General features: G+C 45.1%; 1 protein-coding gene across 1 annotated transcript in view; it reads right to left on the bottom strand.

The window, feature by feature from the left end:
- LOC149467648 (uncharacterized) overlaps positions 1 to 16,211 on the bottom strand; it is a 30,885-nt gene extending 14,674 nt beyond the window's left edge. The window contains exons 1-2 of the mRNA XM_089671459.1: positions 16,194 to 16,211; positions 15,810 to 16,010 (exon numbers count right to left, since the gene is read on the bottom strand). Coding sequence (XP_089527585.1) covers positions 15,810 to 15,956 — 147 coding nt within the window. The 5' untranslated portion in view covers positions 15,957 to 16,010; positions 16,194 to 16,211. The remainder of the gene's footprint in view (positions 1 to 15,809; positions 16,011 to 16,193) is intronic.
- Between the last annotated feature and the right edge of the window lie 404 nt (positions 16,212 to 16,615).

The raw sequence follows: 16,615 nt of genomic DNA, 5'->3' as shown, positions 1-16,615 counted from the left end.
GTAAAGATACCAATTCGGGGCTTGCAGCCACAAGAAGATATCTGTATAATACCGATAGCGGTTTTTCCATGTGTGGTACACAAAAGACAGATTCCAACTCAGAATAGGAAAGGGAGAGCAGTCGGACAGGGAACTGACCTCTAAAGGCATGGGAGACCTGAAGGTATCTGAAGTAAGAATGCAGGGGCAAATTGAGCTTGAAGAGTAGGAAAAGAAAGGAGCTCGCCACTACCCGTGATGTGCTCCAAGGTTTTAATACGGTATTTCGCCCATAATTGGGGGTCTGGGAGGGAGGCGAAATGAGGAAGAGAAGGATTTAACCACAGTGGGGTATGAGGGAAGCAAGTGTTAGGGGGAGAGATTCCAGTCTAAGCCCTGCTTCCCAGGCCCGGAGGGTGGTACGCATAGATGGAGTGAGACAATGCGGTGATCTGGGACCCCTAAACACTAGAAATTGTATAGCTTCCAAGGATTGTAAAATCGCTGCCTCCAAGACATTAGAAGTGTTGGAAAGGCCTGGCTGCATCCACCAATGTACAATAACCAGTTGAGCAGCACGGAAATACCGAAAACAGTCTGTCATAGCCTAACCTCCCCTGTCTGTAGGTCTAGTAAGGGTAGAAAATTTAAATCTTTTCCCCCCCCAGGGGTTTTCCTTCTCTTCCCCCTTTTTCTCTCCCCTCCCCCCCCCCCATTCACCCAGGATGCCCAGTTGACTCTTTGGCGTTGGAATGTCATGTGTATTGTATTTCTACTGCTTGCCATAAGTTTACCTGTTCTTATGTACCTTGCTTTGTTCTACTTTTGTACGAATTTAATAAACGCAACTGTTAAAAAAATTTTGGGAGAATTTTCATCTTTAACAGATTAATTCGACCAATCAAAGACAGGGGTAAATTACTCCACGCCTTCAGTTTTAACAGGACCTCAGATAGAACGGGTGGAGATTCAGTTCTGCATAATCCATAGCCGACTGGGAGACCAACACCCCCAAATTTATCCACCCACTGCAAGAGAGAATCAGGGAAGGTGGAAGCCAAGGCTTCGGCATCCACTGGAAAAAGCAATTATTTATGCCTGTTAACTTTCACACCTGTAAAATTAGAGAATGAGTTCATGAGAGACAGTGCTCCCTGGAGAGAAGGCCCATATCATTAAGAAACAATAACAGATTGTCTGCATAAAGGGCCACCCTCTCCTCCAACCATCCCACCCAGAGACCAACAAGATCAGGGTAGACTGGAAGGGCCCCCACTATAGGCTCCATCGCAACAGTAAAGAGGGCTGTTGAGAGGGGGCACCCCTGTCTAGTGCCACATTGCAAACCAAAGGCAGCCGAAAGAAGTCCACCAACCCGTATCTTAGCCAAGGGTCTCAAGTAAAGGGTTCGCAACCAATCAATAAAATGCATGGGAAAACCCATCCGACACAACACTTCCCACAGGTTGGCCCGTTCCACAGTATCGAAGGCCTTTTCCATATCCAATGTAGCCACAGTACGGGAGCCCCCATTCAGGTGAGTTGTATGGATATTAGAGAACAGACAATGGATGTTAATATCTGTAGATCTACCCGGCATAAAACCTGTCTGGTCTGAATCAATTACCGACGTAATCACCTTGTTTAGCCTGATGGAAAGAAGCTTAGTAAGGATTTTAAGAAGTGCAATGGGTCTATAGGAAGCGCAAACTATGGGATCCTTACCCGGTTTGTGAATCAACACAATATGAGCCCCAAACATAGAGGGAGGCAAGGAGCCAATGTGTAGGCAATCCTTATATAAGGATGTCAGGATGGGGGCTAAAAACTTCACATGGGTCTTGTAAAAATCCATTGGAATACCATCGGGTCCCGAAGCCTTAGCATTAGGCCATGCCCCCTCATCTTTTATTTTTTACCAAACAATTGGGTATTATTATGTGTTTTAGTGAATTAGAATTCAATAAAGTCTATTTTTTCCCAAAAAAATTGCATTTGATAAACCACTGCGCAAATACCGTGTGACAATAAAAAATACACCCACCATTTAATTCTATAGGGCCTCTGCTTTAAACAAATACATGCTCCTAGCGGTCCCCGCGCTCAAAAAATGCGCCACATCCCGATGACGTCAGACGCCTACACCTTCAGCTTCGGACATACCAGGGACTCAGTCGGGCTCCTCCAGTCATGCCCCTTCATGTGCAGAGCCTCCTGCTGATCGGCCCATGATCCCTTCCAAAGCATCTACCAACAATATACGTTTATTCACACCTCATCCCTATGAACCTGTATACTTTTTAAAAGATGTGAATTGCCTAACTTACCTTTTAACAACAAAATGTTATACAGTTTACACTTAGAGGTGCTGTGTCCTCTTTTTCTAACATCTTTTAGAATACCCAAACAGTGGCTGCTTCTGACTGAATGCAGTTGCTGTTCAGCCTAAAATTTTCTGCCAGTCTCCTTCAATTGAGAAACTGAAGGATATCAGACGTATTTATATAGTGCGTACCCAGCATTAGACTAAGGTTAGATACCACACATTACAGAGGGGCTTTGGCGAGGTAGTGTGGCTTCCACATATACTGTAACTGCTGATGTATGCAACAAAATTGTATGTTTTTAAAGAAAATTGTTGAAAAAGTGTAGATTTTATTTTTTTGCTGCCTAGCTGATATAGGTGCAGGAACATTTTTGTATGTTCCTTTGTGAATGCCCCTTCTTTGTGGCCTTCCCTTAAAGGGTCAGTAGTAAATTAACTGGAGCAGTTGCCATTTTTGCTTTGCTTGCTGGAAGTGATTAGATAACGGAAGTGCCAGGAGGAGAGAAAGAAACGAGAAAGGTATAGAGACTGAGTATGTTTATTTATTTATTTTTTTCTAGCTTTAACAGCATTCATTCAGTTTTCATTCAGCAAAGTAAACCGACCCTCCAAAGATTCCTTCATAACTGGGTGAATGAATTTGAAGCACTGTAGGTGCTCATGAGCTCAGGAAAGTCCAGGTCCCTGTAGCACAACTCTTTGACATTGTGCTAAAATGTCAAACCACTTGAGGGTGTCATAACCTCATTTCCCGTCTATGGAGTTCAGTACTTTTACTAAAACAAATGAGTACCAGAGGTAATGACAGCTCTGCTGTTTTGCCATGAACAACAAATTCAGTAACAGGGTATATTGGTCATTTCTTGCAACTAACTATGCAATATATCTTCATTATATTAGGCATATTTTTGATCAGCAAGATGGGTCCTCTTTTTAAAAGACTGTATCATTCAAAATTTTTGAAATAAATAAATCAAAGAGATTGGCTTGATGTAAGTATTCTTATTGGTATATGTTAATGTTTGAAACCCCTTTTTCTTTTTTTAATATTGCCACACTTAGTTGGACCCTGGAAATTACAGGCTCTAGAGCAGTGGTTCTCAACCTTTCTAATGCCGCGACCCCTTAATACAGTTCCTCATGTTGTGGTGACCCCCAATCATAAAATTATTTTCATTGCTACTTCATAACTGTAATTTTGCAGTGGGAGGAGTAGTGCCATGTCATTGGTGTCAGTGGAAGGAGTAGTGCCCCATCACTGATGTCAGTGGGATGAATAGTGCCCCATCACTGGTGTCAGTGGGAGGAATAGTGCCCCATCATTGGTATCAGTGGGAGGAATAGTGCCCCATCATTGGTATCAGTGGGAGGAATAGTGCCCCATCGTTGGTATCAGTGGGAGGAATAGTGCCCCATCACTGGTGTCAGTGGGAGGAATAGTGCCCCATCACTGATGTCAGTGGGATGCATAGTGCCCCATCGTTGGTATCAGTGGGAGGAATAGTGCCCCATCACTGATGTCAGTGGGATGAATAGTGCCCCATCACTGGTGTCAGTGGGAGGAATAGTGCCCCATCACTGGTGTCAGTGGGAGGAATAGTGCCCCATCACTGGTGTCAGTGGGAGGAATAGTGCCCCATCACTGGTGTCAGTGGGAGGAATAGTGCCCCATCGTTGGTGTCAGTGGGAGGAATAGTGCCCCATCGTTGGTGTCAGTGGGAGGAATAGTGCCCCATTGTTGGTGTCAGTGGGAGGAATAGTGCCCCATCGTTGGTGTCAGTGGGAGGAATAGTGCCCCATCGTTGGTGTCAGTGGGAGGAATAGTGCCCCATCGTTGGTATCAGTGGGAGGAATAGTGCCCCATCGTTGGTATCAGTGGGAGGAATAGTGCCCCATCGTTGGTGTCAGTGGGAGGAATAGTGCCCCATCGTTGGAGTCAGTGGGAGGAATAGTGCCCCATCGTTGGTGTCAGTAGGAGGAATAGTGCCCCATCATTGGTGTCAGTGGGAGGAGTAGTGCCCCATCATTGGTGTCAGTGGGGGGAGTAGTGCCCCATCATTGGTGTCAGTGGGGGGAGTAGTGCTCCATCACTGGTGTCAGTGGGGGGAGTAGTGCCCCATCACTGGTGTCAGTGGGAGGAGTAGTGCTCCATCACTGGTGTCAGTGGGAGGAATAGTGCCACATCATTGGTGTCAGTGGGAGGAATAGTGCCCCATCATTGGTGTCAGTGGAAGGAGTAGTGCCCCATCATTGGTGTCAGTGGGAGGAGTAGTGCCCCATCATTGGTGTCAGTGGGAGGAGTAGTGCCCCATCATTGGTGTCAGTGGGGGGAGTAGTGCCCCATCATTGGTGTCAGTGGGAGGAGTAGTGCTCCATCACTGGTGTCAGTGGGAGGAATAGTGCCACATCATTGGTGTCAGTGGGAGGAATAGTGCCCCATCATTGGTGTCAGTGGGGGGAGTAGTGCCCCATCATTGGTGTCAGTGGGAGGAATAGTGCCCCATCACTGGTGTCAGTGGGGGGAGTAGTGCCCCATCACTGGTGTCAGTGGGAGTAGTGCCCCATCACTGGTGTCAGTGGGAGGAATAGTGCCACATCATTGGTGTCAGTGGGAGGAATAGTGCCCCATCATTGGTGTCAGTGGGAGGAATAGTGCCCCATCATTGATGTCAGTGTGGTGGAGGGGAGAATAGTGCCCCATCATTGGGGTCGGGGGGGGGGGGAAATAGTGTCCCATCGTTGGTGTCAGTGGGGGGAGGAATAGTGCCCCATCATTGGTGTCAGTGGGAGGAATAGTGCCCCATCATTGATGTCAGTGTGGTGGAGGGGAGAATAGTGCCCCATCATTGATGTCAGTGTGGTGGAGGGGAGAATAGTGCCCCATCGTTGGTGTCAGTGGGGGGAAGAATAGTGCCCCATCGTTGGTGTCAGTGGGGGGAGGAATAAAGCCCCATCGTTGGTGTCAGTGGGGGGAGGAATAGTGCCCCATCGTTGGTGTCAGTGGGGGGAGGAATACTGCCCCATCGTTGGTGTCAGTGGGGGGAGGAATAGTGCCCCATCGTTGGTGTCAGTGGGGGGAGGAATAGTGCCCCATCGTTGGTGTCAGTGGGGGGAGGAATAGTGCCCCATCGTTGGTGTCAGTGGGGGGAGGAATAGTGCCCCATCGTTGGTGTCAGTGGGGGGAGGAATAGTGCCCCATCGTTGGTGTCAGTGGGGGGAGGAATAGTGCCCCATCGTTGGTATTAGTGACACAAATGATGGGGCACTATTCCTCCCACTGACACCAATGATACTTACTTTGCTGACCCCTGCTCCAGCCTGGGCTCGCTCTCTCACTTATCTGTCAGCTGTCTTCCTTCTCTGGCCGCTCTCCTCTTCACTCGCTCCGGCAGCTCCCTCGGTCTTCTTTGATGTACGCGCGCTGCCGCTCGGCTCCTCCTCTCCAAGCTCCACCTCCTCGCCGGTGATTGGCCGCCTGTGTGCCTCTCCTGAGCTACAGTTCCGGTGGCCAATCAGCGGCGAGGAGGCGGAGCTGCTGAGCGATCCCGGAGGTGTGGCCAGGTGACAGCAGCGTATCATCCCGCCCACACATCGCCGGAGACTGCAGCGGTGTCTCGGTTCCTAAGACCATCGGAAATATGTGTTTTCCGATGGTCTTAGGCGACCCCTGGGAAATGGTCGTTTGACCCCCAAAGGGGTCGCGACCCCAGGTTGAGAACCGCTGCTCTAGAGGAAGGTTTTCTTCCCTGTCTTCCCATGGGAATATTTTGCTGGGTCTTTGATGGACCCTCATTTTTTTATTTTATTTTTTTGGCTAATGACATGCTTACCCTCCTTATTTCCCCAAACCCCTCCCCCTTTTCTTTTTCCTATTTTTTTTTTCAGATACTCCCTTTAACTGGGCTGCCCTGTTTTGCTTTTTTGTACTGTTTGACATGATTGTTCTTGGAAGCTTTGGATACTATAATAGGGCTATGCGTTCAAGTGTTGCTAAACCTACAACAGTAAAATCAGTCTGTATATGTAGTAAAACATGCTTGTTGTACTCACTGTGGAACCTAAGGGGTTAATCCTCTGCAATGTGTAAAAAGGCTGTTTGATCCTGACTTCTCTGATCCTTCCCTTCTTCCAGTGTCTCCTCTTATCTCCTGATAAGACATGTCACGTGGAGTCACCTTGCACATGTTCAGTTTGGTGTGTATTGCTAGAGAGTTTTTTTGTTTTTGTTTTTTCTTGGAAGGGTGCATGTGATCAGGTACCCCAGTCAGCACTGTCCAGACAGAGGTCAGGGATCCTACATCCTCCTAGAGCAAAATGAAAACTCCTCCTGCAAGCTTTAACATGTGCTTTGCTGGACACTGACAGAAGCCACAAGACTGCTCTAACTGTTGATGAGAAAAGGTATTTAGCAGTTTATATTTACTAATATAATTGCACGTCCATGTTCTGTGTACTGTGGGAGACCAGATATAGTGAATGCAGGGTCCTGGGTTTAGTAACGCTTTAAGGGCTGTTTTTCACTTTTGTTTTTATTGGAAGCTGGATGACATTGTAGACGTTTAAAGTTAAATGTCTGCCATTTACAAGTGCTGTACTATTCTTATTTATTCAATAATCAAAAACTGAATGTATCCCTTTTTTCTGTGTATAAACTGTGAAGATCATATAAAAAAAAGTACAATAAAGTGGTGGAAAATGCAAGGCTTATTAAACGTGGCCACGTCCCACATATAGAAATGCCACATTCTACATTTAAGAAAGAAACACCTGTCAAATAAAAGTTTAAAAATGATATTTACTTTACACCCTGTTTCTGCAGAGGAGAGGGTGATATCACAGACCTTCCAGGAAAATCCTTTAAATGCAGAAGATCCCAAATCTCAGATGCTCCAGCACAGTCCATAAGCATTTTCTTGCCAGATTTGGGATCCTCAGTGTTCCCTGTATCTTGCCATAGACTGTGATGTCACTCTTAGGGATCAAGGACAGAAACTGAGTAAAAGGCAAGTATATGTTTTTATACTGTGGAATGTTGGTTGGGTGGGCCACTATTTAATAAACACACCAGGCATTTTGCTGCAAGGTCAGCTTTCGTATAAACAGTACAGTCATAACACAAAATATACACCCACTGAAAATACACTTTCAGTTTAGTAAGTTACCGTATTTTCCGGCGTATAAGACGACTTTTTGACCCTTGAAAATCTTCTCAAAAGTCGGGGGTTGTCTTATACGCCGGTATACGGCATACTGACACTTTTTAGGGGGGCGGCGCGGTGCCGCCGCCGCCCCCCCCCTTCCAACAGAAGGGACACTAAGTACAGGGGTGGGCAGGGGCTGCTGTCTCTTACCTGGCTCCGGTCCCACGACGATCCGGTCCAGGAAGCGCGGCTGCTCCTTCAGTTCGGCCACTGGATGTTCGCGCGGCTGCTCGGCTCCGCCTCCTCACCGGTGATTGGCCGCCAGAACTGTAGCTCAGGAAAGGCACACAGGCGGCCAATCACCGGCAAGGGGGCGGAGCCGAGCAGCCCCATGAAAATCGAGTGCAGGAGCAGCAGGTAAGTGTGCCGTGTAGAGGTGCTGCTGCAACCACATATGCTGGCTGCAGCAGCACCATACTAGAACAGGGTCAGCAAGTGTCATTGGTGTCAGTGGGAGGAATAGTGCTCCATCACTGATACCAATGATGGGGCACTATTCCTCCCACTGATACCAATGATGGGGCACTATTCCTCCCACTGATACCAATGATGGGGCACTATTCCTCCCACTGACACCAATGATGGGGCACTATTCCTCCCACTGGTGTGCATTGGAAGAGGGGTAGTCTTATACGGCGAGTATAGCCCAAACACTACATTTTAGCAGGAAAAGTAGGGGGTCGTCTTATACGCCCAGTCGTCTTATACGCCGGCAAATACGGTATGTAAAGGCTCATTCACACTATCATGTTGCAACTGCACTAACACGTGTTCATACTGCCCCAAAATCAAAGGGTACATAGTTTTACATTTATGTGTTTCCTTACAGTACAGTGTGGTCTGTTTTTGAAAAACATGCGTTATATTATTGTCAATGGTAATGCATTGCACTAAACACTATTTCATCAGTGCATTCCAGTCACATGTGCATGATTTTGCAAGTTTGCAGGAAGGCAATTAAAAAATATAGGAGGAAAAACGATTGCAAAGCTCTTGAGCTGCATTATATTTTAACCACTTGCCCACCATAGGATTTACTCCCCTTCCTGACCAGGCCATTTTTTGCAATATGTGCTGCATTACTTTAACAATTGCACTGTCATGCAACGCTGCACCCAAATGAAATGTATGTCCTTTTTTCCCTACAAATAGAGATTTCTTCCAGTGGTATTTGATCACCTCTGTATTTTTTAATTTTTTGCACTGTAAACAAAAAAAGATCGACAATTTAAAAAAAAAACAATCTTTTGGACTTTTTGCTATAAAACATATCCAGTAAACAAAATTTAAAAATCAAATTTTGTCGTAAATTTAGGCCACAATGTATTCTGCTACATGTCTTTGCTAAAAAGAAAATCCCAATACGTGTAAATTTATTGGTTTACGTGAAAGTTATAGCGTCTACAAATGACGGCATAGATACTGGAATTTTTATTTTGTTTTTATATATACTAGTAATGGTGATGATCAGCGACTTATCCACGGACAGCGATGGGCATTCTGACACTGGGGGGGGGACTGACTAACTGCCACTGACATCCCCAGTTACGCTAATACAGTGATCAGTGCCAATAAAAAGCACTAACACTGTACTAATGACACTGGGCAGGAAGGGTTTAACATCTGGGACAATCAAAGGGTTAACTGTGTGCTGTGTGTGTTTTATTATGAGGCTGTGTGTGTGTTTTTCACTGTAAGCACACTGTTTTGTATGGCTCTGCTATGCATATTACTAGGGAGACATGCTGTGCAGAGAAATACAAAGCAGCATGTCCTTGATGACAGGGGAGAGACCTGTGTTGTTTACAAACAGACCTCTCCCCTGTCAGTGATACTCGGCGAGATTCCCGGCGATCGACATCTGTAGCTGCCAATGGTGGCACAGGTAGGGCGGCACGCGTGCCCCTACCCGGAAATGCAAATCACGTATATATATATATATATATATATATATATATATATATTTGATTTTGCACAGCCCTGCCGCCTTGTAGCAGTATTTCAACTATAGGGCAGCGGGGAAGCAGTTAACAGCTGCCATGAACAAACACTTAATGCATTTTCTAATGCAATGGTGTGACTGGGCCCTAACAAAGACCAGAATGGACCATTCAGCCTTTCTTTCTGCAGGGTATATGATCAGTTTTGGCCTTTCCCAGGTTTTCTAAGATTTTCAGGCTGGAAAGAAAAATGCAATATGAGACACAAGATCATTCTATGAGAGAGATGAGTTCAGATTTGGGCTTTAAACATTGTGAACAATCCACCAATACAAATACAGGGAACAAATTATAGTGACCCAACATAAAACATTAACAAAAAATACATAGAAAAAGACAACTTCCTGCCTATTACGCCTTCTTAACCTAAGACAGTTTTGTATTCTCCTGTCTACTGGCTCTTGTGTCCCCATCTCTCATGTTATTTATTTTTCTTCTGTTATAATAAAACATTTAATGCCTTTGAAAGGTCTCAAGATACATCATCAGCCAATCTAACCCAAACTTTTTCAAATAGGGTGCCCAGGCACCCCGAGGGACGGGGTTGGGGGGCTTCGGGTATCTTCAGGGGTGCCTTGGCAAAATGCCCCAAAAAATGTGCCCCAAAATTTTCTTGTTTAATAATTTTTATTGGATTTTCAAGACAGAACAAAATGAGCACTAATTTCACCCAGGCATGGAAGGAAGAAGCATCACATAGTGTGAAACATAGTAAGGTGCCAATAAAGCGAGAACAATATATACAATTTTAACAAATAAATGGGAAGAGCAAGTAGAATACCCTATAATGTGGATCTATGGAAACCAGAAAGCAAAAAAACAGGAGGTTAGAGACCCCCAAGAGTAAGAAAAAGGAAATAAAGAGAAGAAAAAGCAGATGTGGAGGGGGAGGAAGGGGATGAGGGGGTAACATGGACTCAGGACTACCTCACACGGCAATCCTAGGCAGCCAATGCTAGCCATATGTAATGAGGGGAAAGAGTACTCGATCCAAAAAAATTGGCAAAAGATTTTATACAAATCAGTGGGTGGATCAAGCCTGCTTTTCAGTTACATAAAGCCACAGGTTTCCATTGGGCACCATTACAACCTTTTAGCCACCGACGTCCTAACAACCAATGATATCATCGGTTGATAAGGAGGACGTCAGGCGCCTACATAGCATTCTGGTTTTCCCCTCTTCATCAGCACCGGGGTCACATTACCTGAGTGAAAGAGAAAACTGAGGAAGAAGAGAAACATTGGCATTCTAGTCAGTACCAGTGTGCAAAGGTTAATTTGCTTTGGAAGAATAAATCTCCTCTAGTTGAGTGTCCTACTTGTGTGGGTTTTGCTTCGTTATGTAAAACTATTAGTATAGTTTTTTACATTTTTGAATGGGGTGCCTTGAGATTGTGCAGAATTTTAAAGGGTGCCTTGACTGAAAAAAAGGTTCAGAAACTCTAGCCTATGTTCAAGGCTCCTTATCTCATATGTATTATGCATTTCCAGTATTTGCTAACCTGATTATTATCACGTGCTGATTTACTGTTTGTAATACCTGCATTTTACCTAACAAAACCTGATTTTAAATTAAAAAAAATAATATAACAAATAACTGCTGAACTGGCCATATTTATTTCAATGTTATTAGAATAACCTATCTACAGTATTTAAACCCAAAGCTATGATTTTCTAAAACTACCAAAAGTGTTGCTACCTTACAACCATGGTAACATTGCTCATGTGATTGACTCGCCCACAGCTTTTCTCTGGTGAGCCAATCATCGCACTCACTAAAATAGAACTTCAAAATAGTGGATTGGCATGTCTCTATGGAACTGAAGCAGGTAAAAATGTGCAAATAATGAATTCTGACTGATTTCTTTTAGACACAGTGGGATAATGGTTTGAACCTTGGTCAAATATTTACTGCTTTCTGGGTCTCCAATGGGAAAATGTCCTTTTGCTTCCTCTGTGGTCACCAAGACAGGAAGAGAAACCTTGTACGATGGTACACAGGCAGGAATAACTATCTGAAAGAGGTTCTGTTCTAACAATTCCTAAATCCTTGCAGTGTGCATGACCTTGAGAAGGTTTTTTTTTTTGTGATCATTTGTTTTCTGGTAGATGCTCACGAGTTAAACAACCAAATTTGTTCCCATATCGCTCAGGAAATCTGGTGGAAAGATCTCTCTGCTTGAGATTCTGGGCATGTACAGTACATCTGCTTTGACAGTACAATTGGGTCCCATTCTCCCCATTGGATTTAAAATGTATTGTATATTGTGGATATTAAAATAGAAGGGGTGGGTAACTCAAAATGTTCAGTAAGGACTGTGACAGTAACTAGGAGTGTACCATGTTCTACGTCATCAGATGAACCAAGGACATTTATTTGGATTTACGAAGAATGGGCTGATGGTACAATGTACAATGCATATATCTGGCAGTCCAAGGGACAGTATGGAGGTCGACACATCATCCCAATATGTCAATGTCAGTATGATGCTTTTATCAGGCACTGTTTTGTCCTCCTGGATCCATTATATTGATGTATACCAGTCATTCTCATATAGGATTCTTCCAGAGCAGTGGTCTTCAATCTGTGGCCCAGGAGCCAAATGTGGCCCTTTGCTTGATTTTTATCTGGCCCTTGGAGCACTACTTATTCCACTGACACACCAAAAATGGGGCATAATTCCCCCCTCTGACACCAATGAAAGGGTACAATTCCTCCCAATGACACCAATGAAGAGGCACAAGTCCTCCCAATGACACCAACAATGGGGCATTATTCCTCCCAATGACAGCAATGATGGGGCACAGTTCCACCCATGACACCAACAATTGGGCCCAATAACACCAATGATGGGGCGAGATTTCCCGATGACACAACAATGGAGCACAGTTCCTCTCATTAGCACCAAAAATGGGCATTGTTTGCTCCCACTGATACTGAGACACAGTCCCATGTCCACAGTCTGGCCCCCCTAAAGTCTGAAGAACAGTAAACTGGAGCTTTTTTATATAACGTTTGGAGACCCCTGCCTCAGAGGAAGTTAGGGGTTCCTTGCCCTGTGGTTGATTGACCTCCCATTTGATGGTGCTTTTATAGTTCCAGGGACAATGCTATTTGGTAAAACCAGCAGCATCACACAATTATCTGTTTAGCTGTCTGTAAGAGTGGCATTCTGACCATCACAGCAAGGCAGCAAGGGTTGCGTTCTTCCTACTGACCCCCCATGTAAGGGGTATTTTCACCATTAACCTCTGATGAACTGGTTTTAGTAGGGTTCCCCAAGACCTGAAAATGTTTTTTTGGGGTTCCTCTGGGGAAAAAAGGTTAAAGGTTGATGTGTACAATCTGACACAATGGTATTTTTTTGTTGGTCTAGTTTATGTCCATTGAGTAGTGTCCTAATTCGTAAACATTTGTGCAGAACACTTCTACATTTTTATAATATCTGTCACTAGTAATAATGGTCACTGTCACGGTATAGGGGCTCTGCCAATTATTAATTTCTGCTTTAATCCCCTCATTAATTCCTTGTGCCAAATGTTCCCAAATTGTTTGTTTACAAACGTTTTTATTTTGAAAAATAGACTGTAAAACAACAGTACAGTTTCAAATGATAATAACAGCAAAAACAAGGTACTTTTGAAAAGTACAATACATAAAATTATATTAGTATAAGAAAGAGAGGAAATAGAAAAAAAGGTAGATTGCAAGTACATGAAATGTGTGAACGATTAAGTAGGCTAAATGTTACTTCTGTCAGCAATATATACCAATCTTCACTTGGGATGTTATTAAACATGTAATAAATGTCTATAATCCTTCCAAGATTCCCATGTTTTATCAAATAAGTGCATGTTATCCAATAGGGTACAATGAATACGCTCCATGAGCATCACAGCATTAACTCTATGCAAAACGGTGGTTAAGGGTACAGTGTTGGACTTCCAATGTGAGGCAATAGCCCACAAAGTGGCAATACAAATAGTATGTATCAATCTCAAAATGTCATTAGAGACCCCTGGGATATGAGCCCCCAATAAACAGGTCTGTATAGACAATTGCACTGGGATACCCACCAATGAGGTAGCCACCTCAGATAACTTGCGCCAAATCAGAGATATGGTCGGGCAATCCCAAAATATGTGAACCAAGGAAATGTTCCCAAATTTAAGTACGGTATGTCCTCCATGTCATCCTGCCAAATGGCCCAAATTCAATTAATGTATTTTCCGCCTCCCTGCCACCCTGCTAAATGTCCCCAAATTCCATTAAAGTATTTACTCCGCCAGGTCCTCTTGCCAAATGTCCTCAAAATTCCATTGTCATCTTGGCCCCCTCACTGTTATCCCCTGTCTCCAGCTGCATTTCTCTCCTTGTTGCCAAATGACCCCCCTGCACCTCTCGTCCTGTCACGCAGGATGAGAGGTGCGGCTTTCACCACCCCTACCACTATCTTCTCCTCCTCCTGCGCGGCCGGAGAGGAGAAGGTAGCGAGGTTCACACCTCTCCGCGGAGAGGTGCGAACCTCCTGCGGGGATGTTTCGGGCCGCAGCGTCAGACTGACGCCACCCCGGCCCTGTCATGTACCTGGACAAAGAGAAGCGTGTCCCGTGTCCAGGGGGTGTGCCTCGTTGCGGGGCGACGAGGCACGCCGGCCCCCAGTTGCCAGGACGACTGGAGAGCATCCTGCATCAGCTTAAGAGGCTGATGCCGGGCTCTCCAGTCATCTTTCTCCGCTGCACAGCCATCGAGGGAGCCCAGCTGCGGCGGGACCCTCATGGCTAACTCTGCTAGAAGCCCCCAAGGATATGGGGGGACCCCGCACACGTTAGCCTGCCTGAAGACCCCCAGCCAAAGGGGGTAGACTGCACCAGCTAGCCTACCTGAAGACCCCCAGGCTAAAGGGGGGGAGACCGCACAAGCCAGCCTGCCTGAGACCCCCAGCCAAAAGGGGGAGGCCGCACAAGCAGGCCTGCCTGAGACCCCCAGCCAAAGGGGGGAGACCGTACAAGCCAGCCTGCCTGAGACATCCAGACAAAAGGGGGATACCGCACAAGCCAGCCTGCCTGAGACCTCCAGCCAAAGGGGGGAGACCGCACAAGCCAGCCCGCCTGAAACCCCCAGCCAAAGGGGGGAGACGGCACATGCCAGCCAGCCTGAGACCCTGCTAGGGGAGAGACCACTTTTCCTGTGCTGCCCCCTAACCCCCCCCCGTTGGATTACAATCTGCTACAGAGACTTTTCCTTTGCCCTTGGGGCTGGACTACAAGTGTTTTATCCCTCTCCTTGCTGTTCCCCTATTGGCGAAGTCACCCTCCCTGCAATCACCCCATTGAGTGACTATCATTTTTTGTCTCAATAAAGCTTTGTGCGTTTGCCATCTGCTCTGTGTGTTCTGTCCTACCCTCCGTCACAGTCACATTTACAGTTATCTTGTGTAAACTACCGGTAAGTAAGGCACTGCTAGAATAAGCATAGCACATTTTCAGTTATATCCTTTTTATGCTGTCAAGAAAACAATAAAAGTATACCACCCATCTACAGGGGTTGGACAACATTATGGAAACACCAGGTAAAGGAATGAAATTGTTACCTAATATGGTGTTGGACAACCTTTAGCATCCAAAGGGGGGCAGTTTGTGGTGTACTGGGTGCTGACCACCAGTGTAAGGGCTTGTTCACATCAGAATGCAATGAAAAATGCACAAGCCATCATGTTCACATGCATTTGCATGTGTTTTTGTATGCACTGCAAATTTTTACTGTGCTTTCGTTTGTAAGTTTTATGAAAGGAACCTTTTAATGAGTTGTGTTCTTATGCATTGTGTGTACACGCATTTGTGTGTGTGTTGCGTTGAAAAAAAATGCAGCCTGCTCTACTTTTTTCAAATCATTGAGGAACATTCATTTTTACTGCATTTGGAATGCATCCAAACTCATCTGGTGTGAACAAGCCCTTAGAGGCATGCTGACAACCAGTGTAAGGGGGCATGTAGAACCACGGTAATACAATGACCCCTAACATAAAAGAACACGAAGGATCACTGCACTCTACAACCTGTGCTGTGCAGTTACATAGTTCTGACCCCTCGACAGTATGCTGTACATTACCTAGTCCTGTCTGCTGCACTGTGTACTCTATATAATCCTATCTGTCATAATCATAGAATTAATGAGCAGGTTTGGAAGCTTTTGAACAAATTTACCTGCTCCTGGTTTCACAAATGTTGAACACCGCTGTGTAAGAGGAACGTGGTGCTTACAGAGAAAGTAGATAAGCCATGTATACACAATTTCCTTACCGTGCTGGAGCTGATACTGTCTATCTCCTGCTTTCCCAGGAATCCTTCTGTGATTTTAATAATGTTGGGAAAGGAGCTCTGAAAGGTGGTAACATATCCCTGAAGTGTGAACTCAGATGTTGACCACTGCACTTCTGCCAGGTCCATTCTTCAGAACCGTGTCCTAAGCAATGTCTTTTCATACACTAGCAGGTCAAACCCCTACGAAGACACACCAGGAAATGTTTAAAAGAAATATGTAACAATGCAAAGGATAGCAAACACTATGCAGCTAGACCAAGCATTCCTGGTATACTGACAGAGGCAGGGCCCTGGGCAAAGTTACACAATTACAAGGAAGTAATCTGGTTTCTCATCCATTTTAAAGTATACGTGAATGCTTACCTTGTATGACAACTCGATCAAATTAAAATGGAAACGCAAGGCAAAACATTTGTGTATATATTCTACACAGGTATATATACTTTTGGCAATATAGTGTTATAAATGCCCCTTTTTGTTATCAGTCATCTCATCATATAACCCTTGTTCTCAGCTGCATAAGGGGTATAGAGAGCTGGGGGTGGAGACTGCGTGGGGGCGGGGTGCGTGCCAGCAGGAGGCAGAGAAACAGTAGTACAGTGATATTCTAGTGATTCACTAAGCTGGAGCAAGTACGCAACCAGGAGAGCCAGTACTCCTGATCTGTGTATTTGCTGATAGTCAGTGATCATTGAAACCAGAGGATCATGACATGTAACTATCGCTGTCAGCAGGTTATAATAATGTTCACATACATCTTTTTGTGACAGGTTTGGTTAAAGTCA

The sequence above is a fragment of the Staurois parvus genome, unplaced genomic scaffold, assembly GCF_062004578.1.
Source record: "Staurois parvus isolate SC_StPar_1 unplaced genomic scaffold, SC_StPar_1.0 ptg000105l, whole genome shotgun sequence".
Taxonomy (NCBI): Eukaryota; Metazoa; Chordata; class Amphibia; order Anura; family Ranidae; genus Staurois; species Staurois parvus.
Note: the sequence above shows the minus strand (reverse complement) of the source record. Positions and strands in the feature narration are given on the sequence as shown.